The sequence below is a fragment of the Mesoplodon densirostris genome, chromosome 5 (assembly GCF_025265405.1).
Source record: "Mesoplodon densirostris isolate mMesDen1 chromosome 5, mMesDen1 primary haplotype, whole genome shotgun sequence".
Classification (NCBI taxonomy): Eukaryota; Metazoa; Chordata; class Mammalia; order Artiodactyla; family Ziphiidae; genus Mesoplodon; species Mesoplodon densirostris.
This window is the reverse complement of record NC_082665.1, coordinates 125,875,468-125,901,111: the sequence shown is the minus strand read 5'-3', so window position 1 is coordinate 125,901,111 and position 25,644 is coordinate 125,875,468. Positions and strand designations below refer to the sequence as shown.

At 36.3% G+C, this 25,644-nt stretch overlaps 1 protein-coding gene across 1 annotated transcript in view; it reads right to left on the bottom strand.

The window, feature by feature from the left end:
• KCNH8 (potassium voltage-gated channel subfamily H member 8) overlaps positions 1-25,644 on the bottom strand; it is a 348,245-nt gene that overhangs the window by 77,739 nt on the left and 244,862 nt on the right. Inside the window, exon 8 of the mRNA XM_060100168.1 lies at positions 9,059-9,256. Within this exon, the coding sequence (XP_059956151.1) occupies positions 9,059-9,256 (198 nt within the window). The remainder of the gene's footprint in view (positions 1-9,058; positions 9,257-25,644) is intronic.

Genomic DNA, 25,644 nt, shown 5'->3' with positions numbered 1-25,644 from the left:
ATTCAGATTTCAGCCCTGATCCCCATGGGACTGGCAAGGAGGTAGGAAGCTCAGGGGTTGGGTGAAATCACTGGTTTCAGTGGTTTTTAGTTAAAAAAAAAAGACTAAACATTTCTAGTTTGTCTATTAAGACTTATCATAAACGTCCCTGTGCCCAAATCTCAACATCCAACGAACTATGTTAAAAGTTTCTTAGCACCAGAATTGATAATTAGTGCAAATGTGTCAACCTGTTGCTACATCCATCCTCCTGAATATTTCAAGATAACCCCAACCCGAATTCTTTCTTTCGGTTACATTTACCAGAAATTATCAACTTTTGTCATACTAATTTCAGCCTAATCTAACACTGGAGTTAAAATTCTTTATCAGGTTATACATCATCATTTCTCTATGGAAAATACGGTCACTATGCCAATAAAGTCACCCCATAATAAAGAAGGCCTCAATATTTTGGAGAAGTTACTAGAATAGGGTTAAACTTAGGGTCTATATACAGGAGGCAATATAATGTTGCAGAGGAAATATGGACTTCGGAATCAGACACCACTAGATTTAAATTCTGGCTTTACCACTTCTAATTTTGTAAACCAGGTGAGACATGTAATTCCCTTGCGTGGTTCCCTTATATGTAAATGGGTATAACAGTACCTTACTCATAGAGTTATTTCAGGATTTAAAGAGTTAAAATGTTTTAAAGTGCCTTTAATTGTGTGTGGGTGCTCAATTTATGTTAATTTTTCCCATGAAAGTGAAAAGTGCTATGAATTTCCAGGATGCTCAGTGGTGTAAAATATGCGGGAGGAACCCAGATTTAAGGCTTTCCAGCAACCTGTCAAATAATTGAGTAGTTCTTTGTGGAAATAACTTCTTGATGGAGGAAATTAAAAAAATATTGAAGAAATGCCTGCTACATGCAAGCACACATAGGTGCAGATTCTTCCTAAATGTTCAAAAATGAAATGTCTTCCAAAGGGTTAAAAATATACCAAGAAAAACACATATTGCTTAACAACTAAACGTTGAATACTTATTGGCAGGTTCTAAGTAGAGGCTCATTCTTCTGTATGGTTTTAGAAGCACAACTGTTCTGCCGCTTAAATATTTTATTTGGAAGGGGAGACCTCTATTTACGATAAACACTCAGCGAAGAAAAGAACTGATTCTGCTCCAATTCCAAGGAATTAAACACTGATTTCAGGCTCTGTTAATATACTTATGGGCTCAGTGATTGGAAGCCCCACCATCTGTAGAAAGTACGTAGTAATAATCATATATGGAGTTTAAACTGAGTACTGAGAACAATTTTATTTCATTTATTTTAACACTGCTTTCCTTAATTAAGTGTATGATTTTAACTTTGCTTAATTATAATGTGTGTAAAGCACTTAAGGTAAGAGAAGTAATATGTTCAGATCATTTAGCATCCTAATTGTACATCATCAATAAAATGAATTACTGGATTCATTGTAGCATTCATAAGTGTTGTTGGAAAGCCCTAGTCTATGTCTGAGTCATCATAATTTCAAAGTCTCATTTCAGCATAGGAAAATACTTCTAATTTAAGTAGTTCAAAAAATACAACCCTAGATCTCGTAGTTTTTCAGTTTTCCAAAGTTGTTATTGCCTCTCTGTCACTGGTTATCATTTTCACACTGGCGAAGCATGTTTGTGACTGTCAGGCCAAATCATTCCATCTACTATGAAACTTTGACTGAAGAACTTCTATATCCAGGTCAGTCTGGAAATTATCCTTCACTTTTCCTTTTTATTCCTAGCAAATTTGATGTATATAATTCTTAAAGTAGCATGCTAGGCCTACTGCTGAGTCTGTGGGAGGTTCTTTTTCTTTGCGGAGGAGTTTTGTATAGAATGTATTTTGTAAAAGATTATGTTAATATCAGGTTTTCAGAGGAGGCTCAACCCTCAGGATCTGGCATGAAAATAAATAGACCTCAAATGAAAATGCATTCTTATAGGTTGCCTGGCTTTCTCTTTCCCTTTTTTCTTTATCTTTCCTTTCCTTCCCCCTCTTTTTCCCTCCTCCTTCCTTCCCCTCCTCTCTCTCTCTCTCCCTCCCCACCACCCCTTTCTTTGGATTTTGGGCAACCTTGCTGTCCTAAGATCATCATTTCTGATTTCTTTAGTCAATTACTTTGCAGTGCCTTCAGCGTCTGCAGAGGGACTGTGCTCTCTTGCTATAAAAGGAGACCAGAGCTCAGGCTTCGGGTAATCTTAGCTGCCCTACTCCTCTTTCTCACCTACTTATTGCCCTGGAATTGTCCAGTCCTTGCTATAAGTACACTGGATTGTGAGTGGCAGATGGCAGGGAGAACAGAGAGTGAGAACAATTTTCTAAATGATGAATTGAAATGGCAGTGTAAAGACACCTTAAAAACAGCAAATTTGTGGGTCCAATAAAATCACATCAGGGTAGTATATATAGGATAAGAGGACCCAAGGAAAGCCTTGGCTGTTAAGAGTTTCACTCTACTTCTTCCATGGCAACAATGCCTCATTTAAACTAGACATGTCCTGAGTGATGAGTCCTCTTCATTAGAAAGCAATCTAACCTCTGAGGCTGAGCTGATGGTCCCAACACTGGGGGCTCACTCATCAGGCAGCCATTAATAAATATGAGAGAGGAATTTTAAAAGACATGGGAAAATGTTCTCAATATATTTTGTTTGGTGACAAAAATGATATGTGTAGTTGATATAAATCTCTTAGAAAATAGGGGAATAAATGTATGAAAAGACTGAAAAGAATATCCTTTGGTGATGGGATTACATGTAATTTTATTTTTATGTAGATTTTCCAGTTCTTTCGAAATGCACATTATAATAGGAAAAGTTAAAATGGAAAAAGAAAGAACATCATCTGCCTGAGTACCTATTTCCATTACTCAACTGTGAACTCCTCGAAGGAAAGCATCTTATCTTAGTCATCTTTGTTTCCCTAGCATCTAGCACAGTGCCTGGCATAATTTTAGTGTGCCATAAATATTTATGGAACCAAAATGAACCTCTGGCAGTTTGATAATTTCTTTAAAAAGTTTTATAATCATAAGCAAGTAGCTTAGAAAATTTAGCAACAGTTCAGTCCCAAGCCCTTCCCATCATCCCCATCCCACTCCCCAAAGGCAAACTTTCAAAATTATTTCTTTTAGGTCTTCTTCTGATTATCACCAATATTTTAGATCATGAGATTTCACTTCTACTGCTTGACTTATCATATTAAGACAAAACATAAAAAGCAACTTGACATGAAAAGTGAGAACTCAGCTCACTGCTATCCACTTTCTCATCCCACACCTGATAGTTATATTATTATTTTTTGCTCATCTATTATAATTTTACAAACTAAAATTAGTATCAAAGACACACATTGAGAAGATTACACCAATAGTAAATGTATAGTTCATTTCTCAAAGTGAACAGATCCATGGAATCACCTCCAGATGAATAAACGTGATATTATCACCCAGGGCTCCCTGGTGTCCCACACAGTCATCAACCAGCACCCTCACCAAAGGTAACTGCAGCTATGAGTTATACTGCAGTCAATAAGTTTTGCCTACCTTTTGAAACTTCTTTAAACAAAATCGTACAGTGCATACTTATTTGTGTCTGTCCTCTCTGCTCATCATTGGGTTTGTAAGATTTATCCATGTGGTAACATAACAGTTCATTCATTCTCATTACTGTATGATACTTTGTTGAATAATTATTTCATAATTCACTTATTTATTCTCCTATTAGTGAGCATTTCCACTTTGAAATTTTTGCAGTAATGTTTCCACGTTATGTCTTTTGATGTGAATATATATGATTTTTTGTTGGATATACACTCACAAATGGAATTGTTGAGGCACAAAATACAGATATGTTCAAACTTGGTAAATACTGACAAGACTCTTGTACCAACTCACACATCAACAGTATAGGAGAAGTCAAGATGGTCTTTTTCCTCTCAAACACTTAGGGTTATTAGTGTTTTTAAGTATACCATTCTGCTGAATGCAAATGTTATCTAATTTTGATCTTAATTTGCATATCCTACATGAATGATGTTGAGCACCTTTTTTTTTAAATAAGTTTATTGTCTATTCAGGTAAGAAAATCTATTTTTGAAGTGCTTTTTAAAAATTTTAATGCGTTTTTTAGTTCTCTGCTCTTAGTGATTTGATAGAGTTCTTTATATATAATAGATAAGAGTCTTTTGTCAGATACATGTTTGCAAATATCTTCTATCTTGTGGCTTGCTGCTTCACGTTCTTAATGATGTCTTTTGATAAACAGAAGTTCTGAAGTTCAATTTATCAATCTTTCCTTTATGGATAGCACTTTTTGAGTCATGCTTAAGAAATCTTTGCCAAATCCAAGGTCATGAAAATACTTTCTTATGTTAGCTTTTAGAAGCTTTATTTTTTTCCCTTACACAATTAGATCAAAATCCATCTGGAATTAATTTCAACTTAGTTTTAAGAGGGGTCAAGGTTGTTTTTTAACAGTATATTTATATATATTTGACTCAGCACCATTTATTGAAAGTATCATCTTCTCCCCCTTGTGTTACAGTATCACCAATGTCATAAATAAATGTGTTTATTTATGTCATGTGTTTATGGGCAGGTTTCTGAACTCTCTTCAATTCCATTGGCCTATTTATCTATTCCTGAGCCAACACCATACTTTCTTAATTTCTGTGACTTTATTACACATCATGATATCTGCAGCATAAATATTCCAATTTTGTTCTTCTTTATGCTTGCTTACAATCATTTTAGTTCTGCAGTTCCTCTAATTTTTAGAAACATCTTGCCAATTTTCAGAGGCACATATATACAGACAAACACACATCTACTGGGTTTTTTAAATTGAGACTGCATTGACTCTTTAGGCTAATTTGAATAAAACTGGTATGTTTACAATACTAAGTCTTAAAACCATCACCATTGTATATCCTTCCATTATTTTAAACTATTTTCTAATGTTTTATTCTTTTCTGTGTAATAGTATTGCACATTAAAAAATTTTTTTTGATGTGGACCATTTTTTTAAGTCTTTATTGAATTTGTTACAATATTGCTTCTGTTTTATGTTTTGGTTTTTTGGCTGCGAGGCATGTGGGATCTTAGCTCCCCAACCAGGGATTGAACCTGCACCACCTGCATTGGAAGGTAAAGTCTTAGGCACTGGACTGCCAGGGAAGTCCCAGTATTGCACATTTTAAAACATTTATTCCAGTTTATTTGATGTTTTTATAATTTTAAAAATATTATATTGTTTGTTACTAATATATAGAAATACAACTGATTTTTGCATATTGACTTTATATCCATAAGCCTTACTAAGTTCACTTATTAATTCTAATAGTTGTTTGTAGCTTTTAGGATTCCTTCTTTGTTTTGCATGTTCTCAAAGTTTATACAGATTTGTCTAGGTATGGATATTTTTTTCATTACTTTTGCTTAATCTCTTTGATAGTTTTAAATATGTTTCCCATAAATCAGTGGTGTGCACACTCGTTAATTACAGATGCTCACGTGGAAGATTTCCCTTCCCCCTCCTCCTACTCACTCAGCTTGTGAGCGCCTCTGCCCTGGATAATTATCTGGGGTTCTTACACTCACCTGCAACATTTAATACCACTCCTACCCACTTTTGTAGTAATTATTGCATCTCTGTCATTAGCAATTTCATCGGCCTTGTGTGGGGATTCCTAATAAGATAACTTAACATTGATTCCATGGTAATACATACTTTAAATTAAAAAATAAATTATTTGTACATATTTATAAAAATTAAAAAATAAAATCAATTTGCAGTATATAATGAAATGGATATTTTACAGTAAGTTTTCTAGGTCTTAGTGAATCCGGGCATTTAAACTCACTAAACTTCTGCTGCCTTATATTAAATTGGGATGTTAATAACCTCTAATTCATAGTGTTATGAGAATTAAATGAGCAAAGTGTTCAATATTGTGAACTCTTATGATTAGTTCTCAAAATTATGCCAGTAATTTGTTAACTAGGAAATATTAAAAATGAAGGCATCATTTCTCTTAGCCTAGGCTAATTGTCACAATAATAGAGTTATTTCCCACAGACACAGATTTGTGAAGCTTTAATTAATAAATCTGAGTTACTCAGATGCCATTTGCCATTCAAAACCAATGGTTTCCTAAGTGCTGCTCAAGTCACCTAAATGCTTTAATGCCATTTCCAAATGAGTGCTGGTTTTGCACCAGGATAATTTGCTCAATAAATATTTACCAACTAACAAAGTGGCATTATCTGATTATTTCCCATATCTTTTGGCTTTGTGACCAGCTTAGCTTCTACTCACAATGAATAGCAGGGAATAATAATATCCTTAACAATTTCTGATTCAGGACCACTTACACTATAGTTAGTGAATCAACAGGAAAGAAGCTCAATTAGCTAACGTATTCTTCCAATGTCAAATTAGTGGGTTAAGCCTTGAGCATTTGAGCATTTCCAAAAATTTCCATCAGGAGTAGAAGAAACATGGGCAAATATTAAATAAATATAGACTGTGTCTGTTTACAAAATGCTTGTCATTCTGCTAGGCTGAAAGATGGGCCATCAAGGAGAGCAGCAATTATATAAGCCATAATACTGGGTATAAAATCACCACCACGGGATTGGCACATTGCAGCTCTTTAGAAAACGAGAATTCCTGTTCTCTGCTCCCTAGGCTGTTACTGCTCTACATCGGCCAAAAACCTCTTCCAAGTGCTGCAGTCCCAGCATGCTACCTCAGCAACTCTGCCTTTCCAAGAAATTTTCCCAATCCCTGGCCCCGTTTCTCACTGCTTCTCAATTTCCTAACTGATTTGGCACTTAACATTTACTGCCTGGTATTGTTAAAACTCTTTCCACATATTTCTTCCAAGGTGATCCTAAAATCCTTGAGGGAAGATTGCCTTTATGCTGCTCTGGTTTCATGGTAGGCTGGATGACTCATTGCTTGAAGTCCCACAAAATCAGTTCACATCTATGCAAGGAAGTTGGTAGAAACCATCTTCTATATTAAGGTTCAAACCTCAAAGTGATATCTGGGACTAAGGTCATTAAGAAAACATGATAATCTCAATTAACATACACACACTACTATATATAAAATAGATAATCAACCAGGACCTACTGTATAGCACAGGGAGCTCTACTCAATATTCTGTAATAACCTATATGGGGAAAGAATCTGAAAAAGAATGGATATATGTAGATGTATAACTGAATCAGTTAGCTGTACATCTGCAATGAACACAACATTGTAAACCACCTGTACTTTAATATAGAACAAAAATTAAATTTAAAAAAAGGAGAACATGACAGAACAAGCTTTTGAGGGAATACGGTGGAGCAGAAAGTACTCATAGAACTCTGGCTTAAGAATATTTACTCAATCCAGGTAGACACCCACATCTCCATGAGAACAGCTTTATAATTCACATGTTTCCATTTATGTATTTAACGACAGAAGTAAGTAATCACCTGGGTTCCAAACTTGCCTCTTTACTTACTGGTTGTATGGCATTGAAAACGTTACTTTATTTCTGCAAGGTTTAGATTTGTCATCTGAAAAATGTGGGTAATAAAGGCATCAATCCTGTCAGTTAGGAGGTTCAGAAAAGAGAAATGAAAGTAAATATTTCATCTGGGGGAATTTATTATAAAGAACTGTTTTCCCTGGTGTTGGAGTGCTGAATGATCAGAAGGAGAGTCTAGATAGAGGTCACGTGAGTGTGATAGCTGCAGAGCTGGATGAACAAAGAGAAGAAGTGGGGTTATCAGCGCTGAGGAGCCCAGAGGAGAAGCTATGGAAGCCACGAGGGGTCGGGGCTCTGACTTTGGATGCGGGGGTACCTCCAGCAGGTGCAGGGATCTCTGAGAAAGCTCAATGAGGCTGTTTCTGAAAGTGCCTGAACAGGCTGAAGTTGGAGCCACATGCAGCTGTCTGACGTGGCCTGCCACTCAAGGTACACTGCCCCCATCAGAACCCGGAAGTTCCTTCCCCCCTCCTCCTGCCTCCAGTCTCCCTCTGGCGCCCCCTATTGGGAGAAGTGACTGATGTCAGCTGGCAAAGAAGAATGAGATTTGCGGAGTCCAAACCCCAGCGATACAAAGCAGAGTACAGACGCTGGGTTTGAAGCTCAGACGTAATAGCATAATAACTTCTCTATTTGTTAAATGGGATAATAATGGTGCGGAACCCATAAATTTGCCTTCAGAATTGCTTGAGGTATTGTACTGAAGCATTCAGCACAGAGAATGGAACATAACCACGATTAATAAAGGTTAACTATTTATGATTATTTATTGGTGTTTGTTGCTTTTGTTTTAACTAAGTTATCTATCAAACATCCTTAATTTACTATAGTAGTATTAATAAAATTTGATAACCCTCACCTGTTTGGAGCTACAAAAATGGCATTTCAAACGTATACCTGTGATTCAGACTCATGTAACTCACAAACACTAAAGGTAAATAGCATGCTAGGAAGCAAAGTGCCTGCCCTTTCAAAATCAACCATCAGATACATATACACATCACTACATATAAGATAGATAACCAACAAGGACCTACTGTATAGCACTGGGAACTATAATCAATATTTGGTAATAAACTATAAGGGAACAAATCTGAAAAAGTACATATATAACTGAATCACTGTGTTGTACACCTGAAACTAACGCAAAATTGTAAATCAACAGTACTTCTATTAAAAACATATATATATATATATATATATATATATATATATATATATATATATATATAATCAAACATCAGGTAAATGGTTATTTCTTCTGTCAGAACATGGAATTCTTGACATCCCAGACTTTCATTGCTAATCTACATGTATATATAACTGTTGGTCACTGATGTCCTAATTAGTGCTTTTAGACTCTTCCAAATGTAAGCCAATCTATCCTGTATTGGGTTTTAGGACAGAGGGAACATAACAGCAACCGTTTGGCAGACACTTGTTCCTTCTCTTGGTCTAAAGGAAGAATATTCCTTACCACCAATCAGCATGGTGCAGATGGAAAAGATCTTTTCTGCATCTGTATTAGCAGAGACATTCCCAAACCCAACGCTGGTGAGGCTGCTGAGTGTGAAGTACAGAGCGGCAATATAGGCACTTCGGATCGACGGACCCCCCAAAGTATTGTTACCATAGTATGGAGATTCCAGTCTCTTTCCCAACTCATGAAGCCAACCTGAAATGGAAAAAAAAATGAGCATTTAAGCCCCTAAAATAAAGTCTCAGTATTAGCACCTGGGCGTAATGATGAATGAACATTTAAGGATACACGAAGTTGCTCAGGATAAAGAAGAAAGTTAAAAGGAAGTTCAAGGCAAGGAATTAGATTCCATGGCTCTAAAGCAAAAGCATCACTTTCATGCAACTGTTTTTATAACACACACAGCAGAGAAATATACATTCAAGAGTGGATTGGTGGTCAAAGCTGAACAGGTTACTCTAATGCAAGAACTACCTGTAGTGACAGAACCTGGGATTTCTACTCTCGGTAACAGTGTTGTCCATTTCACTAGCTGTTAAGCTTATTTCTCAATTGGAATTTTAAGAAACAAAGGGGTTGAATAGGTATTTTTCAACTCTACATGATAGTAAACAGCAACCAACACAAGAATCTGGACTTCATATAGGCAAGATGGGCTTTCTTTCTTTTCTTTTCTTTTCTTTTCTTTTTTTTTTTGATGGGCTTTATTTCTATCCTGTACAACCTTTCTTTATTTTATTCACCTGACCTGATATCAGTTGCCTTATAGGTCTTAGCTCCTGTTTTCCTCAGGAAGGTTTCTCTACAACCTCATTCTGCTGCTTGGGGGTGGTAGGGGAAAACTGCACAACTATGAGGTTCCTATAATGGAATTGGGTGCTCCCCTACAACTGTTTCACGATACTGGTGTATACATGTGTCAAAACTTATCTAATTAAATGCTTCAAATATGTGCATTTTATTGTATGTCAATTATACTATCATAAAGCTGTAATAAAGCTATGTTAATAAAGATGGGAAATAACAAGTTTAATAATAATAATACAATGAAAATACAACACAAAGACCACTTTAAAATACTTTACTGGAAATATTTTCTCTTTAAAATATTATATTTAAAAATTCTGTGTGTGTGTGTGTGTGTGTGTGTGTGTGTGTGTGTGTTATGAAACACTATGGCAATTCAGCTTAACCCATAAGGTCCATGAGACCTTTATTAAGGGATGTTAGTCATTGACCACTATTTCCTTAAAACACTTCATTTAATGGCTGCCCAAGAAGAGATGGAAAGTCATTACATTGTTTAAGTAATAATAATGATGTCATTATCAACTAAAGTTATAGATTATGCAACTGTGCTAGGTAATTAAAATGCAGATTTGAAACAACTGGGTTTCTTGAGATCAAACAGAAATGCTCAGTGACAAGTACTCTGTCTCATTTATCGTCTCTAGAGAAGTGTTTCTCAACCATTAGCTTGCCTCTGAAATATCTAGAGAGCTTGTTAGAGTCAGCCAGGTCCTATCCCTGGAGTTTCTGGTACAGCACATGGGAAGGTTGGGGAGAAGGGCTGAGAATTTGCCTTTGTAATAGGTTCCCATGTGATGCTGATGCTGCAGATCTAGGGGACCAAAGTCCCTCGACTTCGCAAAGTCACCTTCTAGAACAATAGTTCTCAGTGCTGACTACAGCTGGGAAAGCATTTTAAAAATACACTGTCTATGTGCCACCTCCATGTACTGAATCAAAATTTCTGGTTCCAAGTTCAGGCACTGATATTTTTAAAAAGTTCCCTAGTAGAACCTGATGTGAAGATAGAACTTAGAACCATTATTCCAGAACTTAACAAAGCCCCTAACAATAGTAGAGTTTAATAAATATTATTTCTAAAAGTGAAATAATTAATGAACATATAAATTGTTCTTGCCCTCTGCAACAATGTGACAACACTGATGCAATATAGCAACACATGAGCATTTATAAATTTGTACTAGATTTCTGCACAAAGTATAATGAATGTATTTTTTGATGATAGAGAATAATAATAAAATGAAAATTACACATTATGAAAGCTGACACCATTAGTAAGCTATGACCATTTATTCTGTCTGGAAAGGCTTTGTGAAGGAATAAACTCCACATTCAAACACAGATTTAAATCTGGACTCTTCCATTAAATCTGGACTTTTCCTTCCATCTGTGGGAATGACTAACTTCTTTGAGCTTCATTTTCTCATTTGTAAAAACACGGACACTATCTAACTTGTACAGTTGTAGGGGATTAAATGAGATTCCACATGAAGAAATGCCAACCCCTGTTAGTGGCAGATATTATATTAGTATATAATATCTCTTTTCTCTCTCTTTCTCATGTTACTTAAATTGGAACAGAGAAAGTACAAAATTCAGAAAGTAAGAGAAAATATGAGATCAGGAGTGAGTCATAATGGAAAAGGAAGGTGGTGACTAAGTGTATTCAGTAGAACCCAAAGGTGCCATCTGATAGAACTGAGCATTTCTTAACTAATAGAAATGACAGGGAAGAAATCTAGGTAACAGTAGTTCTTAAAACTGGGGGAGTTATACACCCATTTGTGAACCTGAAGAAAGACATGCTCCTTTTCCCAGGACAAAGCACACATGGAGACACACACACAATTTTGTGCACATTTTCAGGTGGTTCATGGCCTTTTCCTACAGGCTGGGTCCAAGGGCCCAGATTAAAGAGTTCTGCTCTAGAATTTTAAGTGAAGGGAAGGAGGAAGTGATAAAGCATTATTTGGTAAAACCTGGTTTAATCCTGTATGGAAAACGTTTTAGACATAAAGACAGCTTATCCAAGATTAATTAAAGAGATATCACAAAAGCAAAACACATGTGCATTTAAAAAATATTACTGGTGTATTTGTATGCACTGTAGGGGGAGAGTCAAGACAAGTAAAATCAGGAAGCAGAGATGACATCTGAATATATCATTGTACTCAGGATGCTGATTTCTGCAGAAGAGTGCTCTTACAGGCATTTGACCCAAGCGTTGTCAAGTACGGCCAACTACAAGATGTTGAATGGCTGGTGGGTTGGCTATTTCTCAAGTGCCTTCCAAGCAGTGCTCTGAAAGCGATGTCATGTTTCTGCTCAAAACTGAAGTGATTAGAGGGGCTTGCCCCTTTCTTCTATATTGGTCATTCCCACTAATTCTGGGGAAGTCTGAGCAGCTGAAAAATGTCATTTTGCCCAGAGAGTAAATATTGCATGACTAATATTTTTATTTGATGCACAGAGGAATGAGAAAAACAACACCACACACAGTAAAGCCACTGCTCCCTCTCAGCTGAATCAGCTATACAATCAGGTTATGATTAAAAAACTGGACCCATCTACTGATCTTGAATTGAATTAAAGTGTGCCTTTGCTTACAGAACCTCAAGTTTTCTCATTAGAAAAATAAAACCAAACAAACCCAGCCAAAACCTTTGATTAAATTCCTTAATTGGAACAAAAGTAAAACGTTTTAAAATTCTCCAAACCAAATCAGTTTTCATAGAATTTGATTTTCTTAATAAACTAGGATAAAATTTTGTGATAGGTCATAAGGATTATATTAGATTATACTCTCACTCAGTTCCTGTTCATTTACATATGTGTGAAACTGTCTCAGAAGCGATTTAGGGAGCAAAACACAGACAAACAACAGACCTACTTTTGTTGATATATCTTTTCTGTCTAGCCAACTGTTCTGTCTATTTTCAGACGCATCTTGTTTTTTAAGAAGGGTTGTTACTAAACTGTGTTGCAGCTATTGGAGCACAAGCAATAATGATGATAAAAAAAAACTTGGTAACATGGAAAGGAGGTAACACCCACAAATCCGGGGATGGGCTCTGGGGGCTAAATAAAACTTTTTCACAGAACAGCTTGTCCGAAATGAGAGCACATGTTCCACTGTAACAAGACAGCATGTCACTGTACTGTACAGAAGAAGCAATTTAACCAATTTAGAAGCCAATCTTTTTTTAATCTAGAGAAACCCATCTCTAAAGGGATGTCCTAGAACAGTCTGTCTGCTTTTGCTCGATTTTTTCCCCCTAAATTTTGAAGGAAAAAGCATACACAAAAATGAAGTAGAATCTAAATATACTGGATACACTCTCATCTGATAAAAACAAAAGATAACATAAAATAATCCTGTCATCACCAAAATAGATTAGATGAATAAAACAGAGGAGATTTATGAAATAAGTATCAATTTCAAAGATAGAATGACTCTTAATGACCATGCCCAGAAGAGCCTATAATTAAGCATGATAATTCAATCCATATACTCTTCATTGCATACTTAACCAGTATTTTGGTTAATTACATACTTTTGTGCGTGTGTGTGTGTGTGTGTGTGTGTGGTATGCAGGCCTCTCACTGTTGTGGCCTCTCCCGTTGTGGAGCACAGGCTCCGGACGCACAGCCTCAGTGGCCGTGGCTCACGGGCTCAGCCGCTCCGTGGCATGTGGGCTCTTCCCGGACCGGGGCACGAACCCGTGTCCCCTGCATTGGCAGGCGGACTCTCAACCACTGTGCCACCAGGGAAGCCTGAGGAGAAGGACTAGGTTTTGAATCGGGGTTTGTCTGAGTTGAAAGTCTTTACCCTTTTTCATATGCCATACTCCCTCCTGATACTTCTTGTTGGTCAAGGTTTTGGTATCAATGTACTCCTGATTGACTCCATCTCATTCATAGAAAAGGCTGTCCCAGTGTATTTTTCTCTGTAATTGCTCTTCCCTTCCACCTGCAAATGGAAATTTTCCATATTGTCTTCTGCTTACAGTCAACTTCATCCAGCACATGTGGTCTTGGAGACCTGGCATTACTTTTATTTGGAGCATGGAAATTTTGTGATGTTCCCCACAACCCCCCACCCCCAGAAGCCCGAGCTATTATTCCAAAGGTGGCTGGCGGGAATGGATGAGTTCATGGTCTGCGTATGCAAAGGCTTGGGTATTAAAAGAGCTTTTTGGAACCACAAACTGAACTCTGAGCAACTTCCCAATGCTTCATTTTCCAGGAATAGAACTCTTTGGTTACCCTCGTGAGGACTTTGCAAGAGACTTTATATAGGTCAGACCTACACTGTGGAGAAATTAAAGACCACACAGCTTTAGTTTTTCTTACGAGAACCCACTTTCTTATGTAATTTCTTGGACCTGATTGAAAATATTGGATAAACTAAGCATCTTGAATGACGCTTTAACCATTCCACTTAACTGGTGCTTGACATTTACTTTCACTTACAGACACCAACCCTCTCTTTACAAATCCAACATCTGACAACCATCATGCCTTTGTAATGGTTTTGAAACAATGGAAACAAGTGCAAAAGATGGTTTAGTCTCCAGCCTTGCACACAAAACTGATTTAACTCACATTGTAACCAAAGCACAGTATACAGTTTGTTTATCTATTTGCCTGTCTTGCCTGAACAATTTGGAAAACAATGTGTTTGTACTTTCATTGGGTATATAGCAGAGGTGATAAGAAGCACAGCCATGGACTTCCATGCTGGCGCAGTGGTTGAGAGTCCACCTGCCAATGCAGCGGACACGGGTTCGTGCCCCGGTCCGGGAGGATCCCACATGCTGCGGAGCGGCTGGGCCCGTGAGCCATGGCCGCTGAGCCTGCACGTCCGGAGCCTGTGCTCTGCAAGGGGAGAGGCCACAACAGTGAGAGGCCCGTGTACTGCAAAAAATAAAAATAAGAAAATAAAAGAAGCACAGCCATGATGAGCACAGGGAAGTCCAGGATCATCTTGGGGAAAAGTGGCTGGAAGCAGCATCAGCTTAACCTGGCAGGGCAGAGGGAGTGGCCACAGGGCCTTTCAGAGGCAGCTCAGCACTCAGGGCCCTGGTGAGCCCAGGCCTTGGTGGAGGACAGGATTGGGCTCCTAGTTCCAACAAGAACTGAGGATCCAAAGAACACATGACTTATCCCGTAGTAGCAGCCCTGGCTCTAAGCTGGGTGCCCAGTCCAATCTGCCTCCCTGCTTCTCCACCCATCAGCCCTATTTCTACTCTCTTCTTCCATACTATGCAAGAAATGTTCAGAAATACAGTTGTCATTGCCTCAGATACAACTCCACCCACTCTATGAGGTCATCATTTTCAAGGTCACATGACACAACTTGCTGTGCATGGTTTCTGTTTTCTGAACATCCTGCAGATTGTCAAAGTCTATCTTTGTCTCAGAATTAAACACAGTCAATTTTGGGGGGTCAGCATGATAACACTTCCTGATTTCTGAGTGCTCTGTTCCCAGCCAGGTCACCATTCAGATCAGTTCCCTTTGCTTTAACCTCCACCACTCCTGAAGAGAGGCTTTTCTTGAACCAGGAGACTAAAATTTTACCTTCATTGTTTCTACCTGTCTCATAGTCTCTAAATAGCTTCTAATTAGTTAATTAACTAATTCACTCAATTAGCAAATAGTTAGTGACCACATATAATGCTTGAGATGCTGTGTATTATATAAAGATAAGGGAGATTAGGTCTTCATTACGGGGCAGTCTATTGGGGAAACTCTAATACAAGTATAAGGTGGACCAAACTAAGTACTCCTTGCTAGAGCAATCAGAAAGGGTTTAAAGGAGGGGAGGAGTATTTAAGTTGTACTGTAAGAATGAGTAAGATTTGGAATAACAGAGATGGAGTAACGTACATCTTGGGAAGCTCAACGCACATGAATAAAGGCACTAGGCCAGGATAATAAAATGCATGTATGGGGAAAGGGAAATCATGCAATTTGGCTAAAGTGAAAAGTGTGGGATAGAAAGTCATTTAAAGTATGTCTAACATACACGTTTCCAAACTTAAATATTTTCCTTTTCTTTCAAGGTATCAAAAATCAACCACTAAAAGAAAAGTTGGGTTTAAACTGTGATATCAAGGCACATATTCGATGATCCTTGATACTTGATACTTCCTGGCAATAATGTTAAACCTTTGGATAAATTAACAGGAAAAATTGTCAAATCATTCTCCCTCTATATGTGTGTGTATGCGCACGCACGTGTGTGTCTGTAACAGAGAAATCACAAATAGCGGGGGGTGGATTTAGTTTAATTCTTCATAGAGTCAAGGGGAATTTGTTCAACTTTGTTTTGAGAATCTCATAATGGAAAAAGATAATGCCCATTTTTAATTTTAGAAATAATTTGTAAAGAAATGATAAACCAAATCATACTGAGGCTTTGAGAAACTGCTGGAGAAACCTTTTGGGATTCATCTGAGGGTCATTTAGTCTGGCTACAAAGTCCAACAAATGTAGAAGCATGACAGACACTTTTCAGTCTTCTGAGAGGCTCATACTGAAGATTTCAGTTTGATGACATTGAACTCTTATGCTGGTATCTAGATAATTATTTGTAATCATTATGAATCATCATCACTATGATGCAACTTATAAACATCTTAAAGGATCTTTCAGGATATTCCAAATTGTCTCACCTGCAGTGATTTCATTTAGGGGTATTTTTATCTTGTCTCACTTTTCAGTAATCCAAGTAATCAATTTTTCATTTCCATTGCTGAAACAGATCAATTCCTTAGCTCTCTGCTATCCCCCCACTGGCTCACTGCACTTTAACTACATTGATTATCTGCTGTACCTCCCACTAGACTGGCATCTTTGTGAGAGTAGGGATTATGGTCTCTCTTACACACCTAATTCCTAAACTTAACTTGGAATTCAAGGTGTGGCACCTAATATGTACTCAGTACCTGTTTGTTAAGTGAAAAAGCGTATCTTTCTAAATCATAGAGACCACAGAATAGATACTCTTGCCATGTATATAAAACAGGCTTTGGGTTTGCAGAATGGCTTGGACTGCAGCCCCATCATTACTTAATAATGTGACTTCAGGTGAGCTAGCCTTCTAAGTTCTAGCTTCTTCAACTAAAAAATGGAAATAAAAATGTCTCCGTGTCTGTTGTGATGACTGAAGAAGATAATTTTGCAAAACATCTGGCATGGTGCCTGGAGTGTGATTACCTGCTTAAAATGTTGGTTCCTTTTTATTTCTTCTGTAGTCTATCACTTTTTTGCAAATAACTATATTATTCAAAAATAAGTTAGCTTTCTAAATTCGAAGATGAGTTGACAGCTAATTTTCATCATCTATCATGGATATAACTAAAAATGGACATATGCCAGTGGAGACATTTGAGTGTTCAAAATAAAGTGATACATAAATGTAGACAGAGAATAAAATATATTGAATATCTCAAAGGCTTCATTATCACTTAGCAAAACCATTTGTTTCCTGATTGATTCCACTGCAGTGTTGACTAATTTGAAGGAGGACATTTTGACCCAGTGTTTTGATTGCTATGACCTTTGACCCCCATCCCCATCTAGATACCATGATTTGGTTTATCTCATGCTCTTTGTTCCTTGTTCAAAGAAATAAAGACAAATTTTAATTATTTTATCCAATAAATAAATATGATTAGTAGAAATGAGACAAATACAGTTGACAATGTTTAAAACAGAGCAAGTTGAAATTGGTTAGTTTCCAAAACAAAACAAACAAAACAAAACAAAAATGACCTGATTGAAAATAAACATTCCTTAGGAAAACTGAATATAGCAAACATTGATTGGGGGAAAATTAGACATAGTAGAAATAATGAATAAATAACAAAATTTGCAATAGCTAAAACTGTACAGAGTCAAATTTGTTATTCATCAAAAAAATGATTGAAGAATAAAACCTTCTTGAAAAAAATAGTTCTCAATTTAAAACTTAAATTGAGAAGATTGGACTTGATAGAAATATTGTCACAAAAGAAAACTCATCCTATCTGATGTGGAATTTAAAAAAAAATGATTGATGAATTAAATCTTTGGTGTAAAGTTTATGTATAAAAGAACTTGATAAAAATAATTCCAATACAATAAAAAGAAAATGGAAGAAAATTGTTTAATTTGATTAACAATTAAATTAGTACGATGAAGTTCTAGCAAGTTCATCTAGCCCTCCAGATGAGAAATCAGAAATGATGTTATCATTCTAATGATAACGTCTGTATCCACTATTGGAAATGTCCTTAGGGGTCAAGAGAATGAGCACAGAGCATTCATAGGATTAACATAGGATGTTCAAAATGTTAGGATCAAAATAGCTTGTATTCATCAAAATCAATTCAGTATTTGGTCGAATAAAGAGTTTTAAATTGTCTGATATCTTTGAATGTAATTGTTGACAAAGAAAATAGAGTATTTTATTAAAGTAATTCCACTAAACTTGCCATCCAAAGAAGGAATCTTTCCCTTCTAAAGAATGAAAAATATTTGATTCACTAATTTAAAATAATGTCAAATCTATTTTTAAACTTGGCAGTGGCAATGAATTTCTGTCCTCTCTCTCTCTACCTCTTTCTCTCTTTCTCTCTCCCCCTCTCACCACACAGTACAGCCATGATATCTGTAAAGAATGACTGCCATAACGTGACTTGCTTACACCATTTGCCTAGCATGTTTTCAACAGAGAAATCACAGAGAGTCACATACCCTCAGCTGTCAACAAAAAAATACTGGATTATTCATTTAAGAATATCTAACCCTTTAGAATCCTATTACACATAGTATTATTTTTTGGATTTTTGCAGATACATTTGCATTACTATGAATAAACATTTTTGTATGAAACACATAAAACACTGTATTTGAAGACCAGAATCATGTATGTTCACTATGACAGACTCTTAATGCAACTCAGGTGCTGACTGACTCTTTGGAATTGTTTTGTTGGTGACTCTCAAGTGGATCAGAAATAGTCACTACATATCTCAAAATATACCATTTAGCCACAGAATAGCTTTGCAACCTGTGAGCCTAAACCAGTATATTTTAAAAATTAATGGAATTAGCTAGCACTACAGCATGATTTTATGGGCAGATGATAAAATTAGAAACACCGCCCTCCTTCTCTGCATCACATTAAAAAAACTCAATCTTGACAAAATTCCATTTCAGGCTAGAAAGTTGGCTAAAAATAAGCCTGTCATCCCTGACCATCGGCAGCAGGTTTTCAGTAAAGACCACAGGCAATTTGGACACTGACTTCAATGCTGTAAATAAAGTTACATATAATTTCTTGGGAACAAAATCAGCTGCTGTAGTCATGATTTTAGTAAAACACCACATATTGGCAATAGCAATGATGATGGTTACTTCAGTAGCAACTGTAGTAGTGGCAGCAGTAAAACTAACATGTACTGAAGAGTTAGTAACCACTTTATATTATTTAATCCTTATAACACCTGATGAAGCAGTTAATCCTATCTCTATTTTATAGATGAGGAGACTGTGTCTTAGACAGGTAAGTAACACAAAAAAAACTGACACAGGTGGACTTCTCTGGCAGTCCAGTGGTTAAGACTCCATGCTTCCCCTGCACGGGGCACGGGTTCCATCCCTGGTCAGGAGAGATCTGGATGCCATGCGGTGCAGTCAAAGAAAACAAAACAAACAAAAAACTGACTTAGGTAATAAGCGGAGGAGCCAGGCTGTGAAATGAATCTAGAACTCACATTCGTAAAAACTGTCATATGAGATCAGTATATATATATATATATATATATATATATATATATAACTGAATCACTTTGCTGTACACCTGAAATTAACACATTTAAATCAACTATATTTCAGTAATTTTTTTAAATTAAAAAATAGCATGCGTATCCCTTTTCACGAGAATGTTCAGCTGGACTAAATAGTTTGGCAAATATCATGAAAAAAAGTATTTTCTATGTTTTACCCTCTTGAGTTTGTAGTAAAAAACTATATTAATCAGGTCACACCTTCTCTGGCTTCTCCAGGATTGTATCTGCACATCATCAGTCAAGACTCCAACCCATTATTTTGGTCACATCCTTCTTTTTACTCATTTTGAGTCTTAGATGGCAAATTGGTGACCTATGGGCTTGATCAGGCTCCCAGAAACATATTTTGGTGGTGACACTATGCTTTTCAAGTTCTAAATTATTTGCCAATACTTTACCCACCAAAGCCAAGATTTACCCCCAAATCCCAAGTTCCAAATTCTCTGGAAAAATCAGATGTGGTCAAACTCCATCTACACTGGTGCTGGGCTGAGGTCATAATTGGTTCCTCAGATGGAGCTTGCCTTCTCCACTTTAGCCATGAATGCTAGGCCCCTTTCTCCTCTAGGCCTTTTATTTTGTGACACCAGCTGTTCAAGAATTTTCTAGACTAAACAAATTCATCTCATCCACTCACTGTTCCTCAAACACATTGTGAGATTTCCTACTTCTATGGCTTTATTCACACCGTGTCCCCACCTAAATGTTCTCTGATTCATCCTCTCCAAAGCTGTACTCACATTTTGAAGACCAGCTCAAATGCCATCTTCAGAGAGATTCAGTTAGAATCACTTCTACTTCTTTCTAAACGACTGAGGAAGTTGTTGTCTATACAAACTTACGCCGAACCAATATTATAAAAAAACAATTTTGCGAATTTTTATGTCCACCTCTTGAATTTCTAACAACAAAGTACACTTCTAGAAGTCAAGCTCTAAGATTCCTTGTCTTGCTCACAGCTCATAACACTGTCCTTCTTAGGGCCTCAAGAAATATTTATTTTATAGTAAGTACTGAGAACTTTGTAGGGTTTAAATGCACCAATCTCAAAGAGTTCTTTTTCTGCTCTATTTTTCTCTATATCTATAGTCTTCTAGGTAAATAATCTGCAGTACATTAAACTGTCACTTATTCCAAAAGAATTATTTTGATTAATATAGTAGCTGGAAAGAAATAATTGTATATTAAGCACATTTGATGATGTCTTCTTAAGATGGCTGCATAATTTATTTTCCTGGTAACTGAACAATTCCATCTGAAGAATTGAAGATTTGAGGTCTTAAGTTTAAATGATTTTCCCCCATAAAGGCATTCCAAGTGGGAATAAGGTCTTGAGTAATTAACCCTTATTCAATTTGCTTTTTACGGATTAGATTACAACCATTTTTACATTTCAAAGGTAACATAGAAAATTACACTGGAATTTAGGTTATGTTATTTTTGGCAGAAATGAAAACTTTGGTTCTGGCAAGATTATGAACTTAGTTTATGTGCAAGCCTTTCTGATAGAAACACTGGAAATATATAGATGCTTCGGAAAGAGGAAGTGAAATGTACATATGCAAAAATGAGGAGCCGCAAGCCTGTGAGCTGACACCATGGTGGTGATGCTGATGGGGAGACAGGGATGGGCAGTTGGTCAGAAGTAATAGTGACTGTGGGCTTGGATTTCATGGCCATCTGTGCACAGGAGAGAACACTTAAATGCTATAAACGCTGGAACTGACATCTTGTATACAACTGGGATACTAAGTGTGATACATGCAGGGAGAAGGGTAGAAATAATTTACCCAACAGCTTACAGGGATGACAAGGAAAACTAGAGTTTGAAAAAAGTGGTCTTCTGAGAGAACTTTAAAAATTTAGGCTTGTGCCTTGCATGCACTGGTATCTGAATGTGTACCATCCATGAGTCACAGACCCCTTGGCGCTAAGAAATTTTTAAAAATTTGATCCCAGGGCAGGAGAAAATCCTAGTATCCTTGACAAAAGCAAGCAAGCAAACAACAACCAAAATTCTGGGTATTCTCATACCTCATTCTGCACCACATTTTGACAAGGAAGAAGCCCTACTGAAGATGAGCTCACAATAAACTTTTTTTTAAAGTACAAAAGAGGAAATAGTTCACCTTTTGCAAGAGTTGGATGAACAGAAAATTAGCACACAACGAGCTTGAATTAATAAAATAAAAATGAAGAAATACAATAAGATAGTGTGTTTTTTACAATATTTAAATTCAATTCAGAAGCTTGATATAATGGACAAAAAACAAGGAACTGGAACTATAAAAAGGAAACCAAAAAACTATGGAAAATGAACAGAGGTCTGAAAAAGCACCAAATAAACCTTCCATATGTAGTTTGCCAGAAAATAGTTAATAGGGATCTATAATATAGGTATAATTAAATTCAGAACCTTGATCTAATGGACATATATAAACCTTGAACTAAAAATTATATCCAAAAAATTGTATGCACATAATATCCTCACACATAAAGAATATATACAATTGAGCTTCAACAAACAGTGAAGAATCAGCATCACAGAGACCAAATTCTGTAACAAGCAATGAATGTAACTAGAAATCAATAACAAAGTGTTAATTTCAAGTTCCATATAATTTGAAAAGCATTTAAAGACTTCAACACTTAACAATATATAGCATTAAATGGATTATTTAGGAAAGAAGAGAAACTGAAAATTAATGAGATAGAGGGTCTAATTTACCAAAGAGGAAATTAGAGTGACTCTCTACATCAAAAAAAAAAAAAAAAAAAAAACGTTCTACCTTGTTATACCTTACTTACACAGGGAAATGAAAATTTAAACAACAATTAGACATTACTTTTCACCCTCCACTCCCCAACACCCTCCAAGATTTTCACAAGTTTAAAAACATTGGTAACAATTGTTGGTGAAGCTCTGGGGAAAGAACACATATAATATGACCAGCTAAATAATTAATGAATACAAGTGGTTCAGAGAAGAATTTGGCAATATGTATTAATTTTGCAGATGCACAAGCTCTTTGACCCAGAGAAATTCTTGCATATGCACACAGAGAATCTTGTATTTGATTGCTCATTGCCCAGTACTTGCCATAGTGAGAGGTGCAGTCAACTCAGTAGGGGAGTGGATAAATGAACCAAAATGATGAGTAAACTGGCTTATTGTACAATAGAATTCTATTAAACAGTTAAAAATAAATATATAAGGTTTATATCTAAGATGGATTGATCTTAAAAAAAAAAGTTCAATGAGAATGTAAAAAAGGTACAAAGAAGAGAGAAATCCCAGCTCCTGTGTATTTTATCTGTGTATCTAGGTCAAGTCACACAACCTATGTGTCTCAGCTTTCTCCTCGGTAAATAGAAATGATAACAGTATTGGGCTCATAAAATTATAGCAAGATGCCTTGAACAGTGTCTGGCACTGAGAAAGCCCCATGTATGCCTGTTATTATTATTATTATTACTTCTTACATTTGTGATGATTTATATGGAAGATAATGAGGGAAAATAATATCATATATTGTTTTACTAATACATTTGTATAGTAATAACAGTGTCTAAGAAAATTTTATGCACCAACTTTAGAATAGTAAGGAGGAAAGATGGAGGGAGTAAGGCAGAATTGAAGGGTCGTGGGGCTCTGGCTTCATCTGTGATACTGCATTGATTTTAAAAAAAGAAATAAAGCAAATATGTTAAAGTGTTAAAAAAGATAATTTTTAGAAGGTGAACATTATACTCATTCTAAACATTTCTGTGTTAAAAATATTTCATAATTTAAAAAGTAAATTTCCAGGAAATTTCAAACTTTTCAAGCTTTAGTTTCTTTTTTCTAAGGTGAGGTTGAAAATATCTGTCTCACGGGATTTCAATAACGATCAGATGAGAAAATGCATACAAATATATTAAGCACTGCACCATGCATGTAGGTGGTGCTTAATAAATGTAAGCTAAATATTAATCTGATATAAACCAATTGTTTTCAAAAAATGTGAAGAAAAAATAAATTTGTAAGTTATTTTTCTACTCATTAAAATTTTTCCTAGTTCACGTGTGAACTAGTTCACAGATGTGATGGGGATTGGAAAAGCATAGGAAAGTGAAAAATAGGAAGAATTCAATTGTTGCTGGTTTAGGACTTTATAAACAGGAGTATTAAATTCACACAGTGTCCCAAGGCTTTTTAAAACTTTGCTACTCAAAGTGTGCTATGGGGTCCAGTAGCCCTTTCACTGGGTAGGTGGTTAAAAATGCTGGATCTCAGGCTCCACCTCAGATTTACTGAATTAGAATCTGTTTTTTAATGCAATCCTCAGATAATTTCAGTGCACATTAATGTTCAAGACCCTGCTTCAAAAAAAAAAAATTAAGTCCAGGAGTCCGTCACTAGGGTCCATTTTAATGGTTAGAAATCTTCATTTTAGGATTTTTCTCCCCTTTCTTTATTTCATGTATTTGCAAGAATGAGAATCTACAGATCAGGGTTATCTAAAAATGTTTATATAATCCTTTACATAGAACCTGAAAATGTAGAGTGCTGGACAATTCTACCTTCTTGAGGAAAATTTGATAGTTATTGAAATAATCAGCTTACAATATCATAAGCCTGGTCATTTTTTTCCCCATTACATGTGGCTTGTAAATGCTAAGCAGTTAATAACTAGAGAGCCATTCAAATCAATCAGCTTTTATGATGTTTTATCCAATGAGGATCAGGAGATTTAAGACTAAAATTGTCAATGAAAATTTGAAAATGATATTCTTGGACTTTTTTTTTTTCCGTGATGCAGATACACATTTAGACATCTGCAGTGGATAAATGTACTCCAGCCAAAGGACTAAAAGATTAAAAAAAGCTTCCCTCTATTACAGTACACTCTCAGCTCTAACTTTTGAAGCAGATCATTTAAAGTTCAGTGTGTTATAGCCTTAGAAACAAAGATAGCTTCGAGAAAGAATGTAAATTAGTGTTTTAGCTACAAAAGAGAGCTACCGACCATGGTGCAGTCTGCTTGTGGAAGCACAGCTTGGTAAGTACCACTGTTAGGCTGACACAGCAGCACAGACAGGGAGCAAGATGCACCAAGAATTACAGCATCCCCATCTTTCAGCTAATTCCATCTGACATTTGATGTCTGAGAGAGGTATGATGATTTACAGAAGCATTTTAATAAGTGTTTTTACAAATGTTATTGGGTTTTTTTTTTTTTGAGTATTAGGGTAAAGTTGTTATTGTAGAAGACTTTTGTCTTTTTTGAGGGGTGGGCTGTCTAAAAACCTATGTGAAGGGGGTATTCTCCTTTGTGTATAGTAATGGAGAGACACAGGGTCCCACTTCTAACCATGAAAGTGTAAGGTGGGGGGATCCCTCCTTCCCCAGCAGTCCATGTCTGAACGTATGATGTAAGCGTGACCAATCGGATTCTCCTTTCAGGGACTGTGAATCAGAGATGAACAGAAGGTTAGGATTCGCTCATGGCATCTATGAAGGCAGAAACACGTCCAGGCCATCTTTGCAAAATGTCAGCAACGGTGCTTCTTGCACTGGGGTATCTGGATCTGCCTTGACTCACATTATTTTCCCAAGTCTTATTCTCCATCCTTCTATTTCCGAGTCTGCATGTCCTGCTAATGCATTCCTTTTCTGTTTTTGCTTGCAATCAAGAATCGTCCCTGATACAGAAATATCACCTCTTCACTAGATTTGTTTTTTTTAAATTAATTTTTTGTTATAGTTGATTTACAATGTTGTGTTAGTTTCTGCTGTACAGCAAAGTGAATCAGTTATACATATACATATATCCACTCTCTTTTAGATTCTATTCCCATATAGGTCATTACAGAGTATTGAGTAGAGCTCCCTGTGCTATACAGTAGGTTCTCATTAGTTATCTATTTTATACATAGTAGTGTGTGTAT